Below are 17,268 nucleotides of genomic sequence, written 5' to 3'. Positions count from 1 at the left end.
TGCAAATCTGGTTGGAGAGACACGAAGGGATTCTAGAGGAAGAGGAGTCTCCCCATGGGGAGACTCCTCGGCAGAAACCATCGGGACTCACTGAATCATACCAGCACACGAGGACAGCTTCTCGGAGGGTTCCTAGGGTTTTTGAAGCGGGTCAAGGTTGGTTCGCACGGTCCCTTCAAACATTTTTGAAGCGGGTCAAGGTTCGCACGGTCCCTTCAAGGTTGGTTCGCACGGTCCCTTCATAGTCTCCTTGGTTGATAATTCCCCAACAGAGTTTTATATGTATAATCAACAGAATATCTCGACCACCCCTCTAGTTCAAAGAAGGAATATATCTGAAACAGATCGGTTTACTCGGCTGATCGAAGGTACAATGACTGGTCTTGCTTCCCAAGCAGCCTACTCTTCTGACCACATGTTTGCCACTAGAGAAATCATGTTTACAGAGTCTCAAAGTATGTATTGCCTCGTACAGTGCGCCCAAGATTTGACTGAGATTAACTGCAGTTCATGCCTCCACCGTATAATCTCTGAAATGCCAATATGGCTCGAAGCAAGGAAGGGTGGAAGAATCCTTGGGCCGAGTTGTAACTGTAGGTACGAGACGTACCGTTTCTATGCAGACTCACTTGGATCAGCAGCACCCACTCCTTTTCTTGCTCCTCCTCTTCACCTTCCATCATCAACTAACACAACTAGGCAGGGTAAGTTCTTGAATTTATCTCCATTAATTTAGCATAAACTTAAAGTTATTTACTCGTGGATCTCTAAATCTTTCATGACAGCATAACTGATAGCATTATTAGTCCATTTTTAACGAATCACCACAAAAAAGCTTTTTACCAGACTGCCAGTAAAAATCACGTCATCTGCTAATGAAACTTACACCGGCGGATTAGGCGCGGTCAACAATCCGCTGCTAAATGAGGCATCCCCAAGGTTTTACCTGTGGACAAACATGACCGCTAGTGTATATAGGCTTTTTACCGAAGATCGGGTCCCCCTCTACAGAGCTGATGGAATTGCTAAATGTACATTTAAAGTGCGAGCTTTGAATTCAAAGGACTCAGTTACATCGACCGCCGGTGAAAATGAATTAATAATTTAAAAAAAAATACTGACGGTCATGACTGCCAGCGAAAATAGAAATTTCAAAAAATATATATATTTAAGTTTTCAAAAATCTCAAAAACTGGGTACAATATACACTAGTCTACATAAAGCACAACCTGCTTGCTTTCAATCACATCCTGCTTACATTCAATGACAACCTGTTTTACACAGAATATAAAGCTTCCTGTTTACATTCACAACCTGTTTAATTACATTCCTATGCACATAACTACAATGTAGTATTTAGGAAAACAACCTATTTCATTAGAAAACTTGAAAGAAATAACGGCACCATCTACCTCCTCGGAGCTTTCATCCTCATCATCACATTGGTCTTCTCCTCGAAGAATGACCGCATAAAACCTTGAGTACCCATATGATGAAAAATGAGGGTTTTCAGCACATGCGCGGAAGCATAACAATAAGAACAATAAGAGAAGGTAAAATGCAATCATACTACTAATGAAGTCATAAAATAAAAGGTAAAATGCTATCAAAGTACTTATAAATTGCTACAAGAGAACTAAAGAATCATCAAAACATCACACAACAAGAACAATAAGAAATTCGCAATGCCCAAATTAAAGGATAGAAGAAAAGCAATGCAATCATACTACTAAGGAAATTATAAAAATCACAACCCTTCCATCCTGGAAACTAAATCTCTATAAAGATCAAAAAATCGAACTTGCGCATGTAAATAAAGTGATAATTATACTAAATGGATAACCAAAAGAAATTCAGATTGGGAAGTTAAAACATCGATTGAAGAATCTTGTATACTAACTGAATCCATTTGAGCACTGTTAGTCACAATATTCAACTATTACATGCTTTGAGGCTCATGCATCGAGAGGAACAGGGGTTCTTATGCATATCACTTCGAAAGAGGAACAACTTAGCTTTTCCACTTGTGTCAGTTATAAGTGACTCATGTTGAGATCACTTACTGGCATCTATAAACATTCATGTGCATTTATGTGCTTATGTGTATACATCTAACGAAATTCAGCTTGTGGACCAATATTCACTGGCCGGCATGCACATGCTATACAACAACCACTTTTTTTTTAATGCAAAACAAAACACACAGCAATGTAACAACCAGTTTCTTTGAATTCCAAACAAAACACATAGCAATGTAACAACCAGTTTCGCTGAATGCCAAATAAAACACAGTAATGTAATAAACAGTTTCTTAAAATTGTTCAATAGAAACATAAGCAAGAAATTTAACAGAAATAAAAAACCAACATTGTAAAAGATTTATGTGATTAATCACATAGTGTGACTACAACTATGGTCAGCAATCAAAGACCTTCGACGTAGAGGTGAAAATTTTCAATTCTGAATACCCAAAATGCCTATGACCAAGACTTTATATAGATTTCTAATTTTAATTCCAGCATATAAGTTCACCCAAACACAGGTAGATATGCACTTGTATGATGAAAACCTTATGTTGTCCTTAAAAGGAGTTAGAGCCATTGGCTGGCCGAGCTATCCAGAGACTCTTTGGACTCGCATTGTTAGAGAGCATAAGAATATACAAGGGACAGAATTTCATACGAAAATACAATCTTGTTGCTTTATAAAAAGCACGCAATTGTAAACATTCAGGAGGCTATTGGTCTTCTAGAATCATCCAATCAGCAAAAATTAGATATTAGACACTCACACTTTGTTTCCTTCAATTGCTTGATGCGAAAAACAAAATAGATGATGCAGTTTATGCCGATTAATTGCATTTGTATTGGCAAAATGTTTGATTCTAAAAGCAGGGAAAGGGAAGCAATCATCAAGACTTGTAATCTTCAGTACTATAGGAGGATTGCTAGGGGTAGGTCTCTTGGGTTTCTGTGTCTACTACTATCTATGGCAAAGGAAGGGACCGCATAAAGGTAAATTGGTAAACACCACGAATGTAGCTGTGAGAAACATTTTAAAAGTCAAAACTTATATTACATTTGCTGCTATTCTTTACAGGAAATAAGGAAAATATTCTTGTTCATTTAGGGCCTCCCACAGGCATAGATTTGTCGCGGGTAAATACACTTGGTGAGAATGATTTAAAGACTCAAGAATTGCCATTGATCGATTTCAGCACTTTGAAAGCCGCTACAGATAACTTCTCAAATGCAAATAAGCTTGGGAAAGGAGGTTTTGGCCCTGTTTACAAGGTAACAACCAATTAACTTGCAACATTTGATTATTTTTTTTGAAAAGGGCAACAGATTATATATATATATATATATGTAAAAACAGAACCGAGGTGGTCCTGAAGGAACAAAGATAATACAAAGATAGCAGTACAATAATTCAAGGAGGTAGATAGTCAAAGCACTCAAACGCGGCCCGAAAGACTCCTTTCTTGGCAAGGGAGTCTGCTTCCGCATTGGCTGATCTCCTGACATGGCGAAAAACTATTGAGGAGCCCTTAGCCCTGTCCTCTATTTCCTCTAAGAGAGGCAAAAATCGCCAAGGGGGAGAAGCGTTACCCGAAAGCCAGCGAATAACATTTAAGGAATCCCCTTCGACGATAATTTTGTCGCACTCTAGACGAGGCATCGAGAGAAGCCCGCTATGAACGGCTCGGACCTCTGCCTCGTTTGAGTCTGCCACTCCGATAGGTCCCGAGTAGACCCAGAGGACTTCCCCTTTGTGGTTTCTACATAACCCCCCTACTCCTGCCATTCCTGGATTGCCGATAGACGATCCGTCAAAGTTAAGTTTCAGGGATCCCGGAGGAGGAGGAATCCAGGAGGGGAGGATTTTCACTTTGGTAGCCGATTCCAAGCATATGATTGACCATCCTTCCCAGAGGTCGAAAGCTGAAACAAAACGAAACAGAGGAAGGCTTCGAGCCCAGGATATGACCGCAGCTATCAACTGAATATAAATCCAATAGGGAGATCTAGCCTTCCCTTCAAAGATACGAGCATTCCTCTCTTTCCACAAGAACCACCATGAGGCCAGGAGACACATCTTCCACAGCGTTCTGCCTTTCCTTTTCCAAGGAGTCCAGGCCCAACTCTGAATGAATTCAGCCATAGAGTTGGAGGGGACCCAACTGATTCCAAAACGAGAAAAAATAAGACCCCAAATATGGCGAGCAACCTTACAGTGTATGAAAAGGTGGTCAATGGATTCCCCAGCGGATAAACATAGAGGACAGTGATCTACCAACCACATTCCTCGTTTCCTCAAAAAATCCATAGTTTGAATGCGGCCCCAGCTAACCGACCACCCAAAGAAAGCAACTCTCAGAGGGCAAGATTGTCTCCAAAACGAGGAGGACACATGCTCCACTGAAGAAGGGATCAGATGGTTATAAAAAGATTTGACTGAAAATATCCCCGAAGGATTCCAAATCCAAATCCGACGATCTACGCCCGAAGACTTGATGAAGCAAGAATCCAATAAGGAGAGGAGGGCGTTGTAAGAGTTTAACTCCCTAACAAAGAAGTCTCTGCGAAACTTAAGAGACCAAGCCACCTTCCCATGTTCCCTTACAAAACATTCCGACACCCAGGCCTCTTTCTGAGATGAAACGATGAATAAGTCAGGAAACATCACTTGAAGAGGATCGTCCGAACACCAAGGATCCTGCCAGAACCGAATCCGATCCCCCCTATATACTCTGAATCGGACGCCAGGAGCAAATAACGACTTCAACTTCAAGATGTCCCTCCAAGCCGTGAGACCTTTGAGTTTAAAATTATCAACAGAGTCCCAATGCCCATGATCTGAACCATACTTACTTCCAATAAAATTACCAAGGATCCTGCAACATTTGATTATATATCCATTAGTAGTAGTCCTACTCCAGATAGGCTTTCTCATTGAAAACTATGACATGGAACTTATTCCAGGGCATACTACCTGATGGAAAGGAAATAGCAGTTAAGAGGCTTTCGAGGAACTCCGGACAGGGTTTAGAGGAGTTCAAGAATGAAGTGATGCTAATCGCCAATCTTCAACATAGGAATCTTGTGAGGCTCTTGTGTTGTTGTATACAGGAAGAAGAAAAGCTGCTTATCTACGAATATATGCCCAACACTAGCCTTGATGTCTTCCTCTTTGGTGAGTGGAATTTGCTTGCGCTAGTCAATCTTTAAGCAATTAGGTAATCTAACAAAGCAAATGGTTAAATTTTGTCGTTAACAGACCCGACCAGGCATGGAGAACTAAACTGGAAGAGACGGCTTGACATTATTAGGGGAATAGCGCAGGGACTTCTCTATCTGCATGAGGACTCTCGACTTAAAATTATTCACAGAGACCTCAAAGCCAGCAATGTGTTGTTGGACCAAGATATGAACCCCAAGATATCAGACTTTGGCATGGCCAGAATTTTTTTCGGAAACCAAAATCAAGCTAACACAAACAGAGTCGTCGGGACATAGTAAGTTATTCTTTTTTAAAGTGCTTGCGGGTGAGAAGACCAATGCTTTCAGATGAAAAATGGAAAGGATACGTAATACTTACTACCCAAGCAAATCAATTAGAAAGGCTAAAAATAGCTGTTATTATATACCAGAAATTAATCATAGTAAAAATTTATTTAGGAGCCATTAAAATTGAGATGATCATACATCGTTGCTTTGGAGTTTACTGTGCAAAATGCAAAGGGATTTTGTGTGGCTGACATCAGACATGCTTTTTTGTTGTTGTTAATATCAGCCATTCACATTTTTTGAATGGCAGTGAAACAGATATCCGAAGCAAGAGTGTTTAGACGACCTCATTCAAATGTTGTCTTCTAAGTAAAGTTATTCAATGATTAAAAATACTCAGAGACAGCATATACTAGCTTAGAACCAAAGGCAATAGTTTTATTTTGCACATAGACTGCCAAGGAGTCATTGGGTAAAGAACAATCCTTTACCGTATCAGTTGAATGATGTTAGGATTGTTGTGTGGGTCTAACAGTCTACACCACATGGCCCCAAACCCACACACAAATCCTTCTGGAAACCTATTTAGAATAGGAAAAATGAGATATTAGTTTCCCATTTGAAAAATGAAACAAAAGGAGAGAGAAAAAAAATGCGTGCATTGACTGTGAGAAGTGAAAAATCGTGAAAAGAAGAGGGGAAAGAGGGAAGAAAGGAAAAACAAGGGTTTCTTGTGTGTTTTACGGGTTTTGAACGGGGATCAAAACCTATTCCTTTTGGCCACTCTTCTTGAAGATTTTCACCGCGTCGTTAAATCCTCTTGATGCACGGATATTGCATGTGAGGATTGATTTCTCCACCTTGAAGATCGGAATGCGAATTTGCGGTGAGAGATTAAGAGTTGTTGTCCCTATAAAGGTAACCCTTGCATTCTTCTACTTTCTTGTATTTCCTTGAGATTTGGGGCTTAAACATGGGAGAGGCAATGTATACACATTTTAATTAGTGGAGATTTTTCGTCGGATTTTCCCCGTGGTTTTTCCAGGAGGGTTTTCCAGGTAAATCTTTTGTGTTAAAATGTTTGAATGATCTCTTGCTATTTGATTCTTTAATTCACATATCGACTTGCTTTGGAAATTTTAGTGCTTTGTATTGAAAAAACCGTACAGCGAGTACTTATATCTTGTTATCCTTCCGATTTTAATGCCCCCTCATTTTGATTTCGGACAGTGGCTACATGGCTCCTGAGTATGCTATGGAAGGTCTATTTTCTGTAAAGTCTGACGTTTTTAGCTTTGGAGTTCTTCTTCTAGAGATTGTAAGCGGGAAAAAGAACAGCGGCTTCTATCTCACTGGACATGCTCAAAGCCTCCTTGCATATGTACACATTCCTTATCCTATGACTATAGTCTCTTTATCGATTTAGTTAATTTCAGGAAGAACATTTTTGCAAAATAAAACTCTTCCTCTAATGTTAATATTACAGGCATGGGGGTTATGGGTCAAATGCAATGGCCAAGAATTGATAGATCCCTCATTGATCGACACATGTCCGATAAGTGAAGCATTAAGATGCATCCATATCGGGCTGCTCTGTGTTCAGGAAGATGCAGCAGACAGACCTACCATGTCATCGGTTGTTCTCATGCTGGGAAGTGAATCTCTAAGCCTTCCACAACCTAAACAACCTGCATTTTCAGTGGGAAGAGGAAGCATTGTAAGGCATCAACCTTCCGAAAGTACTAAAATCTGTTCTGCCAATGAGGTTACGGTTTCTAGTGTCCAAGCTCGGTGAGCGAGTGGGTCGATGGGGTTGATCCTTCTCTTTGGATGGGGTCAGATCATAACAATTGAATCATGAGTTACATCGTAACACACTTTGTGTTTGATTGAACATAGATTTTGTAGTATCTAGTGTTCCACACATCATGTGAGCTTTACCCAAATTGGACAAATATTTATCCAGCAAAAACTTTCCTTGCACCCAAATCGCCCATTACATTCGTCATTACTAATGATTTTTTTTTGTTTTCTTTTGTTTAAGTAACATTGGATCTTGCTTATTGTATATCTTTTGGTCCTCTTAGTACAATCTGGTAGGGGTCTGCCTAACCCCAGCTTACCCATAAAAAAAAACAGTAACATTGGATACAAGAAAATGTTTCACCTAATGAGGGGATTTATACTACCTATGTGGAATTGGATGCTAGGATTGTATGACTGGGGTGACTTTTGGCCATGTAAGATCCAACAAAGGATCTATTAGAAGGGTGATCTAGATCAATCAAAGGTAGGAGCCACTATGGAATAAGTGGCATGCTTCCTTGTGCTGAAATGAGGCTGCACACACCATGAAGCATTTCTATTCTCCTTAATAACCCATACTTCTAAATTAAATTTTATTCTTCTAATTTTACATTAAGAAATCAGAAATTGGATAAAATTGTATTGTATTTAGGGCTCTGAAGTGTTTATCTAAAAGATCGAATTTTATATGAATGAAGAAATTTAATTGATAAATCACAACACTACTAAATGAAGAAAGGAAAAATCTTCTTTTTTCCCTTGAATTTTCGAATTTATGAAATGGGATGGGAAGGGTTCGAATGGTCGTTTCTTCGCTCGCTGGCTTTTGAAAAATGGAAAATGGTATTGAGACACGCGTGTGTCAAGATCATTCCAAACAACTGTCATTATATTGCCACTTGTCTAACTTAAAAAGTATCATTAGTTAATGTTCTGTCGTACAGGCGCGATAGGGAGAGCTGTTAGGGACATCGGTGATATGAGAGTGTCTTTGGAAAAAAGAGAATCGTTTTGTATGGGTCCCATATGGAGACATTTATATGAGATCAAGACCGTTGATCTTGTAAAACATCACGAGGTGACTCAAATGGCCTTGTAAAATTTAGAATTAAAAAAAAAAAAACTGCAGTTTTAACTTTTGTCTGCAGAGAACCCTAAATCATGTTTCGGAAATGTGTGATTTCGGTTTAAGTCTCCACCGAAACCCGAAATTTTAGACAAAATTTAAATCCATGGAAGAGTAGAGATCAACATGTCCCACCCTGCGTTGTATAAAGGTGCAACTTGGGTCGTGCCCAACCCAAACTTGACAAGTACAATCCGATTTTTGCTCGGGTTGGGTTGGCATTTCCTCATTAGGTTGGGTTAGGGTTATGCTTTTTTTGGTATCTTTTTTTGCCCTTGCTAACCGACTCAATCCGACCGGATTTGCCAAAAAACAAGTTGGACGGGTTGGATTAGAGTCGAGAGATATTTTAGAGGCAGATTGGGTTAGGTCGACCCATTTCAACCCGAAGTGTTGCACACCTAGGTTGTAAGAACATCCTCCATTGTTGTTACCACCCACCCCCCCCCCCCCCCCCCCCCCCCCCCCCCCCCCCCCCCCCCCCAACACACACACACGCGCACAAATTGCACTCTATAATTTTCTGGTTTACAGTTTTCTAAAGTCTGGGTTCCAGGGCAAGAGAAAGGCCAGAGAATTTTGGGTATAATGAGAATAAGCCCAAAATCATAATTTCTCAAATTGAATTGTCTAAACCATCTGCATCATGTAAGATGGTTTAGAATATCCTGTAGTATTTTCCGGTAGTACACTCTTTAGAATATCCTGTATACTTTTGGGCAATTCTAAGCATTATAGTAGAATTTCCAACTGAATATGATCATTGATGATCCTTTGTTTAATCACTTGTTTAGAGGCAATTGATTAAACAATAATGATCATTTGCTGTTGGGTTAGATAGTCTAGATTATCCTGCAATCTTTATGATCAGCAACTCTAAGCACTAGAGTAGTAGAATTTCCAATTGAATATTACCATTGATCATCCTTTGTTTAATCAAGTGTTTAGAGGCAATTGATTAAACAATAAAGATCATCTGACTGATGCAATTTTATAATCTGGCCAACGGACAAATATTCGGCTATACACACCTAGGCTACTTGGTTCAGATATAAAATGGAGATTGGTCCTAGGAATTACTCTCTCAAATACCAACTGATCTTATTGTTTTTTCTCTTTCACAAAAGAATAGACAAACTTTAGTCAAGTAACTGTCGCCTTTACTACATTTCCATGACCTCTTCCATTTTCCTCTACAATCCATCTGCACGTTTCATCCACGGCGGATTTTGTCTTGTTGATTTAATTAGTAAAAAGCCGTTTGCGATGCCCCGGAGGAACAAAATGGAGAGCAGAGAGCATGGTAACCAAATGAAAAAAAAAAGGAGCGGAGACGAAGAGAAAGAGAAAGGTGAATCTGGCGTTTCGGCTACTACAATAGCGTATTCCATCTTCTGGTAGGGGTCCTTCCTAACCTCAGCTTGCCTATAAAAAAAAATATAGCGTATTCCATTGGCCCTTGTTCTTGGAAAGTGCCTCTAAACCACAATTCCTCGTATTGAATTGTTTTAGCCATCTACATCATATAAGAGACTGGTAGCACATTCTGTAGATTATCCTGCAGTCTTTTAGGCAAATCTAAGCATTAAAGCAGTAGAATTTCCAATTGAATATGACCATTGATCATCCTTTCTTTAATCATTTGTTTAGAGGCAATTGATTAAAAATAAAGATGATCGCTTGGTGGGTTAGATTGTCTAGATTATCCTGAAGTTTTTTTTGGGCAATTCTAATAGCAATTAGAGGAGTGGAATTTCCAATTGAATATGGCCATTGATAATCCTTTCTTTAATCATGTGTTGAGAGGCAATTTATTAAACAAATCTGGCTAACGGAGTCATATGGCCTACACCGACCAAGGCAACCTTGGTTCACATACAAAACTGAGATTGGAGTAGACCATCCCTAGGAATTACTATTTCAATATCATCCCATCTTAGGTTTTTCTCTTTCACGAGAGAATAGACAACTTTAGTCCCGTCACTATAGGTTCCTCAATCCAAAGCCTTTTATCCTCCCCATTCCTTTTAATGTAACAACCCTCAAGAAGGGCCCGCAGGCTAGAGACCAATTCCACCTCCCACTCAAAATATGATCTTCTAAACCCAGGGTTCCACACAAGAATACTCTCATTCCACTCAAAGCAATCGCTAACAAAGGCCTCCCTATTTGAAGCCATATTGAATAATCTCGAAAATCTACACTTAAAGGACACATCCCCACACCACACATCCCGCCAGAATGATATTCTATCACCCCTATACACTTTAAATCTAACCTTTAACTTGAAAAGAAAAGACATTTTTAGATGTCCCTCCAAACCGACAACCATTTTTTTGCAAACAAGTCTAAGGATTCTCATCTCCCCATATCACATCCATACTTACTACCAATGACTTTGACCCACCAACGATCATGCTAATTCCCAAATCTCCATAACCATTTACCCAAGAGCGCATGATTAAAATATCTAATTCTCCTGATACCCAAACCACCCAACTTGATGGGGACATAAACCTCCTCCCATTTGACCAAAGCAATTCCTCTCTTATCCTCTTTCATTTTCCTCTCCAATGCATCTATACTCTTCATCGGGCGGCTTGACTAAAAACCCCACAGCGTGTGGCTGTGACTTGGCCACATAAATAGACTGTCAAATAGTGTTGTTAGCGATACTATGAGAACCCTCAGCCTGAGAATCCCTGATCCGAGCCCGACCCATATGACACTAACATGATCTGCACCCTTAATCGGTATGATCAAGGATTGAGATGAACATGACCTCAAAATCTAGAGTGATTTTCAAGTTAATTAGGCTCTCAGATGTAGGGTACCGATCATGCCGAGATCAACTGGTAGGCCCAATTCGTCCGTTTATAGTATCTCATCTCTGTTTCTCTCCCAAAGAAAAGATTTTATAACCAACGAGGTGGGATATTTACTCTTCCTTGCCTCATCTCTGTGTCACATGACGTTAGTACCTGGGTTCCCAAGGGCCCCACTACAGAGTCAAGCTCAGAAAAGTCCATTGGCCTGACGGCTAAAACCTGCTTGGAACAAATGTTCATCTACCATGGTTCATCATTTTCTCCCAAAAGCCCCGTACCCTTCTTCTCTAGATAGTTTCTTGAAGCCCCAAAAGGAGATGTTCAGAATGTTCAGTTTTCTCCGCTCAAAGATATTTCAATTGCTCTTACTTTCTTCTCTTCTCTTCATGCTCCCAACCCACACAACGCCCGCACCCCTCTTTCAATTTTGCTTGAATACAGGTAATTACACCTCTAATAGCACATACCAGACTAACCTCAACCTTCTCCTCCCTACTCTCTCCTCTAACGCAACCCGCACCGGGTTCTACAACGCCACCATCGGGCAAAGTCCTGACACAGTCTACGCTCGAGCCCGCTGCAGAGGCGATGTTCCCCCCGCCGAGTGCGGGAGTTGTGTCGACACAGCAAGTCAAGATATTATTCAACTATGCCCATACAGGAAATCTGCAGTTATATTCTACGACGGCTGTCATTTACGCTACTCCAACCTACGGATATCCCCCACGGATAATTCCCCACAGTTTTATATGTGGAATAACCAGAACGTCTCGAACCCAACTCGGTTTAATGAGACGTTGGGGAATTTGATGGATAATCTAATTTCTCGAGCAGTGGTAGCTTCTTCACCCCGTAATTTTGCGTTTGGACAACTTAACTCTACAAGCCTTCAAACAGTATACGCGCTTGTGCAGTGCGACCCAGATTTATATGGAAATGAGTGCAGTGGATGCTTACAAAGTGCAGTCTCTGAAATACCAAGGTGCTGCGGTGGGAAGCAAGGTGGGAGAGTTATTGGGCCCACCTGTAATTTCATATACGAGATTTACCCTTTCGTTGAGGCCACACAAGTAGCACCAGCACCTGCTCCTCTTCCACCACCTCTTCCTCCTACTCCACCCAACAATACCACCGGGGGTACGTAAGAATTTCAGCTCCTCCTCCTACTCCGTTACACTTACACTTATAGATAGTTTTTAACCATTCATATTCAAAATAAGAAATACTAAATATTTGATTTTACAATTGGATTGGATGATTGATTTGATTTTTTAGGCTATAGTGTATCCATAACAAGGCTTGTCAAATAGAGGGTTCTTTTTATTTATGAGAAACAGAGGGTTCTGATCAACCAAATAAGGAACCCATTTCCTCATAACCATCCGATCATAAATCTTGTTCTTTCCACACACTTATCAACGAGATTACACTACTTCACACATAGCTTCTGTAGCTTCTGTAACTTCTTCAGCAATAACCTTTTCTTCTAGCAGAGTTAAGCAAATTGTGGTGATCTTTGTTGTTCTTTTTTTACTGCTTCTTTATATAGTGTTTCACTGTAAAATCAGCTTTAAATTGAAAGTATATATTGTTTATTTAGGAAGCAAGCGAAGTTCATCTGGGACCATTATTGCTATTGTCGTTCCACTAGTTGTTGCAGCCGTGCTCCTCGCTGCAATTTGTGTTTGTGTACTACGGAAGAAGACAAAGGCAGCAACTGCTGGTAAATAACCATGACCTGATCCTTGAAACCAAGCTCTTAACTTTTAAAGGAGTTATTCATTGCATTTTTGCATGATTAGAGAAATGGGTATTTTCTTTTTTCTAACAAAGTCTCTTGAATCCATTATCTGTTATTTTTTACTCTATGTAGATGGGGATGAAACAATTGAGTCCTTGCAATTTTCATTGGCTACAATTAGAGCTGCCACTAATAACTTCTCTGAAGAAAATAAGCTTGGACAAGGTGGATTTGGTGCTGTTTTTAAGGTATTAACATAATTGGCTAAAGATACTTCAATTCAAATACTGGACTTCTTAGCGATAGTTTTTCAATAATTTGGAATGAAGTAGAGAAATTTCTTGGTTTCTTTTCTATACATTTGCAGGGTAGAATGTCGGATGGGCTAGAAGTAGCTGTGAAGAGGCTCTCTAGAAACTCAGGGCAAGGTGTAGAAGAGTTCATGAATGAGGTATCATTAGTTGCTAAGCTCCAACACAGAAATCTTGTTAGGCTCTTGGGTTGCTGCGTGGAAGGAGAGGAAAAGCTATTGGTCTATGAATACGTTCCCAACAAAAGCCTGGACAATTTTCTATTTGGTTTGTCCCCAGTTCTCTAATGCCCTGTTTGTCTTCGATTTTGGGAACCAATTGCGAGTCCAAAACTGATTATTGGACTCAACAATCATTCCAATATTCAGTTTTGGACTCGCAATCGGTTCTCAAAATTCAAAACAAGAGGGGCTTAAATATTTGAATGATTGTCCTTTCATGAATTATATCTAACTCTCATGGTATATGGAATATCACTTTGCCCTGTTTTCCTTCTAGTTAGCATTTAACATCTCCCTTTTCAGTCGGGTATGCCAGAATTTTCTTCTTTGTATGTTTCGCCTCTTCATATAGATCTTCTGGATTAACTATCAAAGTGAAACGGTACCGGACAAAAATGTAACCCCTGATTTTTTGGGGAATGTCTATTTTTTGTTGAGTTGTGCTTCTTTCGCATTGTTTAACTTGCAAAATTCAGTGTGTTCTAAAAAAATCTTTCAATGACCCTTTGAAAATCTAATTCTTCATTTAGCAGAAGCATGTAATAGTGGTAATCATATCCTTGTAACTATTGTGTATGGATGTGTGATGAATTACTTGCTAAACTCATTTGGATCCCAACTTGACCCATGTTTGGATGTGTGTACAGATCCAACTAAAAAGGCACAACTGGACTGGCAAAAGCGATACAAAATCATAGAAGGGATTGCTCGAGGCCTTCTTTATCTTCACGAAGATTCTCGACTAAGGATTATTCATCGGGATCTCAAAGCTGGCAATGTTTTGCTCGACAGGGAGATGCATCCCAAAATTTCAGATTTCGGCATGGCAAGAATTTTTGGAGTTGACCAAACTCAAGGAAATACCAACAGAATCGCTGGGACATAGTAAGCCTTTAGACCTTGAATCTCATGTTTCCTTCCTTTATCTACTGAACTTAGTTAACGTTCTGGAATTCAAATCTCCTCAAAATTTAACAATGGAATCTAATTATTTATATAAATATAGTTAAAACAAATATCAGCATAATTGAAAAAGATCTTTTATTGATGACAACTTGCAGTGGATACATGTCCCCAGAGTATGCAATGCATGGACTTTTTTCAGTTAAATCAGATGTGTTTAGCTTTGGTGTTTTACTTCTAGAGATTGTCAGCGGTCAGAAGAACAGTAATTTCTATGAATCAGATCGTGCCGAGGACCTTCCAAGCTATGTAAGTATGACTTTTTTTTTATCTTTTCATGTTTGACTGAAATGTGGTGAATTCTGTTCTAACCACTAGAATACTAGTCCTTCTTCACCCAAAGTTTTGCGAATGCAACTTGGGTCGGGTCGGGTTGAGCTTTTGCTAAAGAAATGAATTGGAAACAACCCGAACCCCAACCTGAATTCTCAAAAATCAATCTGATTAAACCCCTTCAAGAACAGTGTCTAAATTCAGATGTTGACAAGTATGAATTTCTACAGGCATGGAGAAACTGGAATGGTGGAACAATTTTGGAGATGATTGATTCATCAGTGAGGGAATCTTGTCCCGTAAGCGAAGCAATGAGATGCATCCACATTGGGTTATTATGTGTACAAGAAGATGCAGCAGATAGACCAGCCATGTCGTCAGTCGTTATGATACTGAACAGTTTCTCTGTAACACTCTCAGCACCATCAGCACCTGCATTTTTTGTGCCTAGCAGAATGGATTTGTACATGAATGATTCTCGAGCAACCGATTCTGAGCAGTCTCTAGGTAAGCAAACACCTTTCTCTGCCAATGAAATGTCAATCACTGAATTAGAGCCTCGTTAGTGTCATTAGAGAGTGTACTTGAATGAGAGCAAGTATATGCGCGGAATTGCTGAACTATTATGATAAAAGAAAACTGTCTATTTGTATTCCACCTCATTTTGCTGTGAGTAGATATTTGAATGTATAATAATGATGTTCACACTCTTTTGTTTTGGTATTGGCACTTCTTTGTTTCTTTCAAACTTTTCTAACAGGGATAAACACTCTCTTGTCGGCACTCTCTTCATTCGACTCCTTGTTGGTACTCTCATTCTCCCCCCTTCTCTTTTTTCTCCCCTCTCATTCTGTGAAGATAACATTTTGGGAAAGTGTATTTGTATTGATATTGAACGAGAATATACGTAAGGTGAAGAATCTATATCCTCCAATCACATTCCTTGATTGGGAGAGTAAATGGTGTATACAAAACAGTTACATGACTAAACTAAAGGGGAAGATAATCTAACAAATGGCATCTATCTCTAATGCTCCCAGTCGAGGTGGAGTGTGTAGATTTGACATACCCAACTTGTGAACCGTACTCTGACAGGCCTCTTTGCCTAAAGGATTAGTGAAAAGACCAACACATTGGTTGGATAAAGAAATACATCTTGGATGAAGAAGCCTTTCTGAATCTTTTCGTGAACAAAATGGTGGTGCAATTCAATATGTTTGGTCCTTTCATGGAGTGCTAGGTGGTTGCGATATGATGTGCAGCTTGATTATTGGAAAACAATGTCACTGACCCCGTGAGTTACTCCATGATCATATGGTAAATATTTGAGCTATTGAAACTCACAAGTTGCCATCTCCATAGTAGAGTATACTGCACAATAAGAGACAATGTTTTGTTTCTTTGTTTTTAATGAAATTGGTAAATGACCAAGAAAGTACAATTGTGGCTAGTAGATCACGTAGTCATGAGATTATTGGAAAAACCAGAGTCACAAAAAGCAGTCAAGTATAGCAAGATGTCACAAGATAATAAGACGCCTTAATAGAAGATAATAAGATGCCTTAGTAGGAGTTTTTCAACCTTGAGGTCAGAGGTTCGATCCCAGCTTATCTACCCCTAAAGAAAGGACGTCTTAGTAGGGATTAGCCTCTAGCTTAATGCTCAATGCTTTGCTCTTCAACCTAGAGATTGGAGGTTCAAATCCTAGCTTACCTACCAAAAAAAAGGAAAAATTACCAACGGGGGACTCCAAAATACAAGAATTGTGAACGGGACACACTGTTGAAAAATTGTTAGAGAGGGACGAAATTGGGGTTATCAAGTCTCTAAAAGGGGGTTATCAACCCTCTAAATGGGGTTATCAAACTCTCAAAAGGGGGTTATCAACCCTCTGTAACAATTTTTCAAAGTTGTGTCCTCCGTTCACAATTCTTGTATTTTGGTGTCAACCATTAGCAATTTTTCTGGGATGCCTTAATAGAGAGTGCCATTTAAATACATTTACCAATCCTAAACCAGCATCATATGTAGTTTTGCGAGGTTCGGGCAAAAATGAAACTTATAATATGTACCACATGAACATTGTTAGGGGCCTGGTTTAGGTATTGGCACTTCTCTATTTCTTTCAAACTTTTCGAACTTACTGTTGATAGCTTTGTTTGAATCGTATCAGAAGGACGAGAAAAATGGAAAATAAAAACGGGATTGATGTGACCATTGATTTCACCTTTTAAAGATGTATCTATTGTTTTTATGAGGATTTGAGCCCCTTCCTTTGTCTTTTAGTGGAGGTGGCTCCAATGAATTATGCCCTCTTTTTTTTTCACAAAACGAATTCTTGTTTTCCTAGCAGTGCTCATAAAGATTGTTAGAGAAATAATTATGTATCTGTTGGAAAGAAAAAGCAGTAACCAGTTTGCTTCAAGGCGCGAAATCGCTTTCCTTAAGACAGATTTCGCCCCCACTAGAAGTGTGCAAAGGGGATCCGC

At 39.5% G+C, this 17,268-nt stretch overlaps 2 protein-coding genes across 2 annotated transcripts; both read left to right on the top strand.

Annotated features, from left to right (window-relative positions):
- The first annotated feature begins 245 nt into the window (after positions 1-245).
- Positions 246-7,614, top strand: LOC143884004 (cysteine-rich receptor-like protein kinase 10). Its single transcript, XM_077387351.1, has 7 exons — positions 246-704; positions 2,895-3,014; positions 3,100-3,293; positions 4,986-5,196; positions 5,281-5,518; positions 6,741-6,891; positions 6,997-7,614. The coding sequence occupies exons 1-7, from the start codon at positions 281-283 to the stop codon at positions 7,303-7,305; spliced, it is 1,647 nt and encodes a 548-aa protein (XP_077243466.1). The 5' UTR covers positions 246-280; the 3' UTR covers positions 7,306-7,614.
- Positions 7,615-11,392: 3,778 nt separating this feature from the next.
- Positions 11,393-15,506, top strand: LOC143884003 (cysteine-rich receptor-like protein kinase 10). Its single transcript, XM_077387350.1, has 7 exons — positions 11,393-12,407; positions 12,871-12,993; positions 13,144-13,259; positions 13,379-13,589; positions 14,191-14,428; positions 14,605-14,755; positions 15,010-15,506. Exons 1-7 carry the CDS (start codon positions 11,516-11,518, stop codon positions 15,343-15,345), a joined length of 2,067 nt encoding a protein of 688 aa, XP_077243465.1. The 5' UTR covers positions 11,393-11,515; the 3' UTR covers positions 15,346-15,506.
- Positions 15,507-17,268: the final 1,762 nt, after the last annotated feature.

The sequence above is a fragment of the Tasmannia lanceolata genome, unplaced genomic scaffold (genome assembly GCF_043159265.1).
Source record: "Tasmannia lanceolata isolate RefF3 unplaced genomic scaffold, GAP_Taslan_0.1 ptg000008l, whole genome shotgun sequence".
In the NCBI taxonomy this organism is placed as follows: domain Eukaryota; kingdom Viridiplantae; phylum Streptophyta; class Magnoliopsida; order Canellales; family Winteraceae; genus Tasmannia; species Tasmannia lanceolata.
This window is presented reverse-complemented; position numbering and strand designations above follow the sequence as displayed.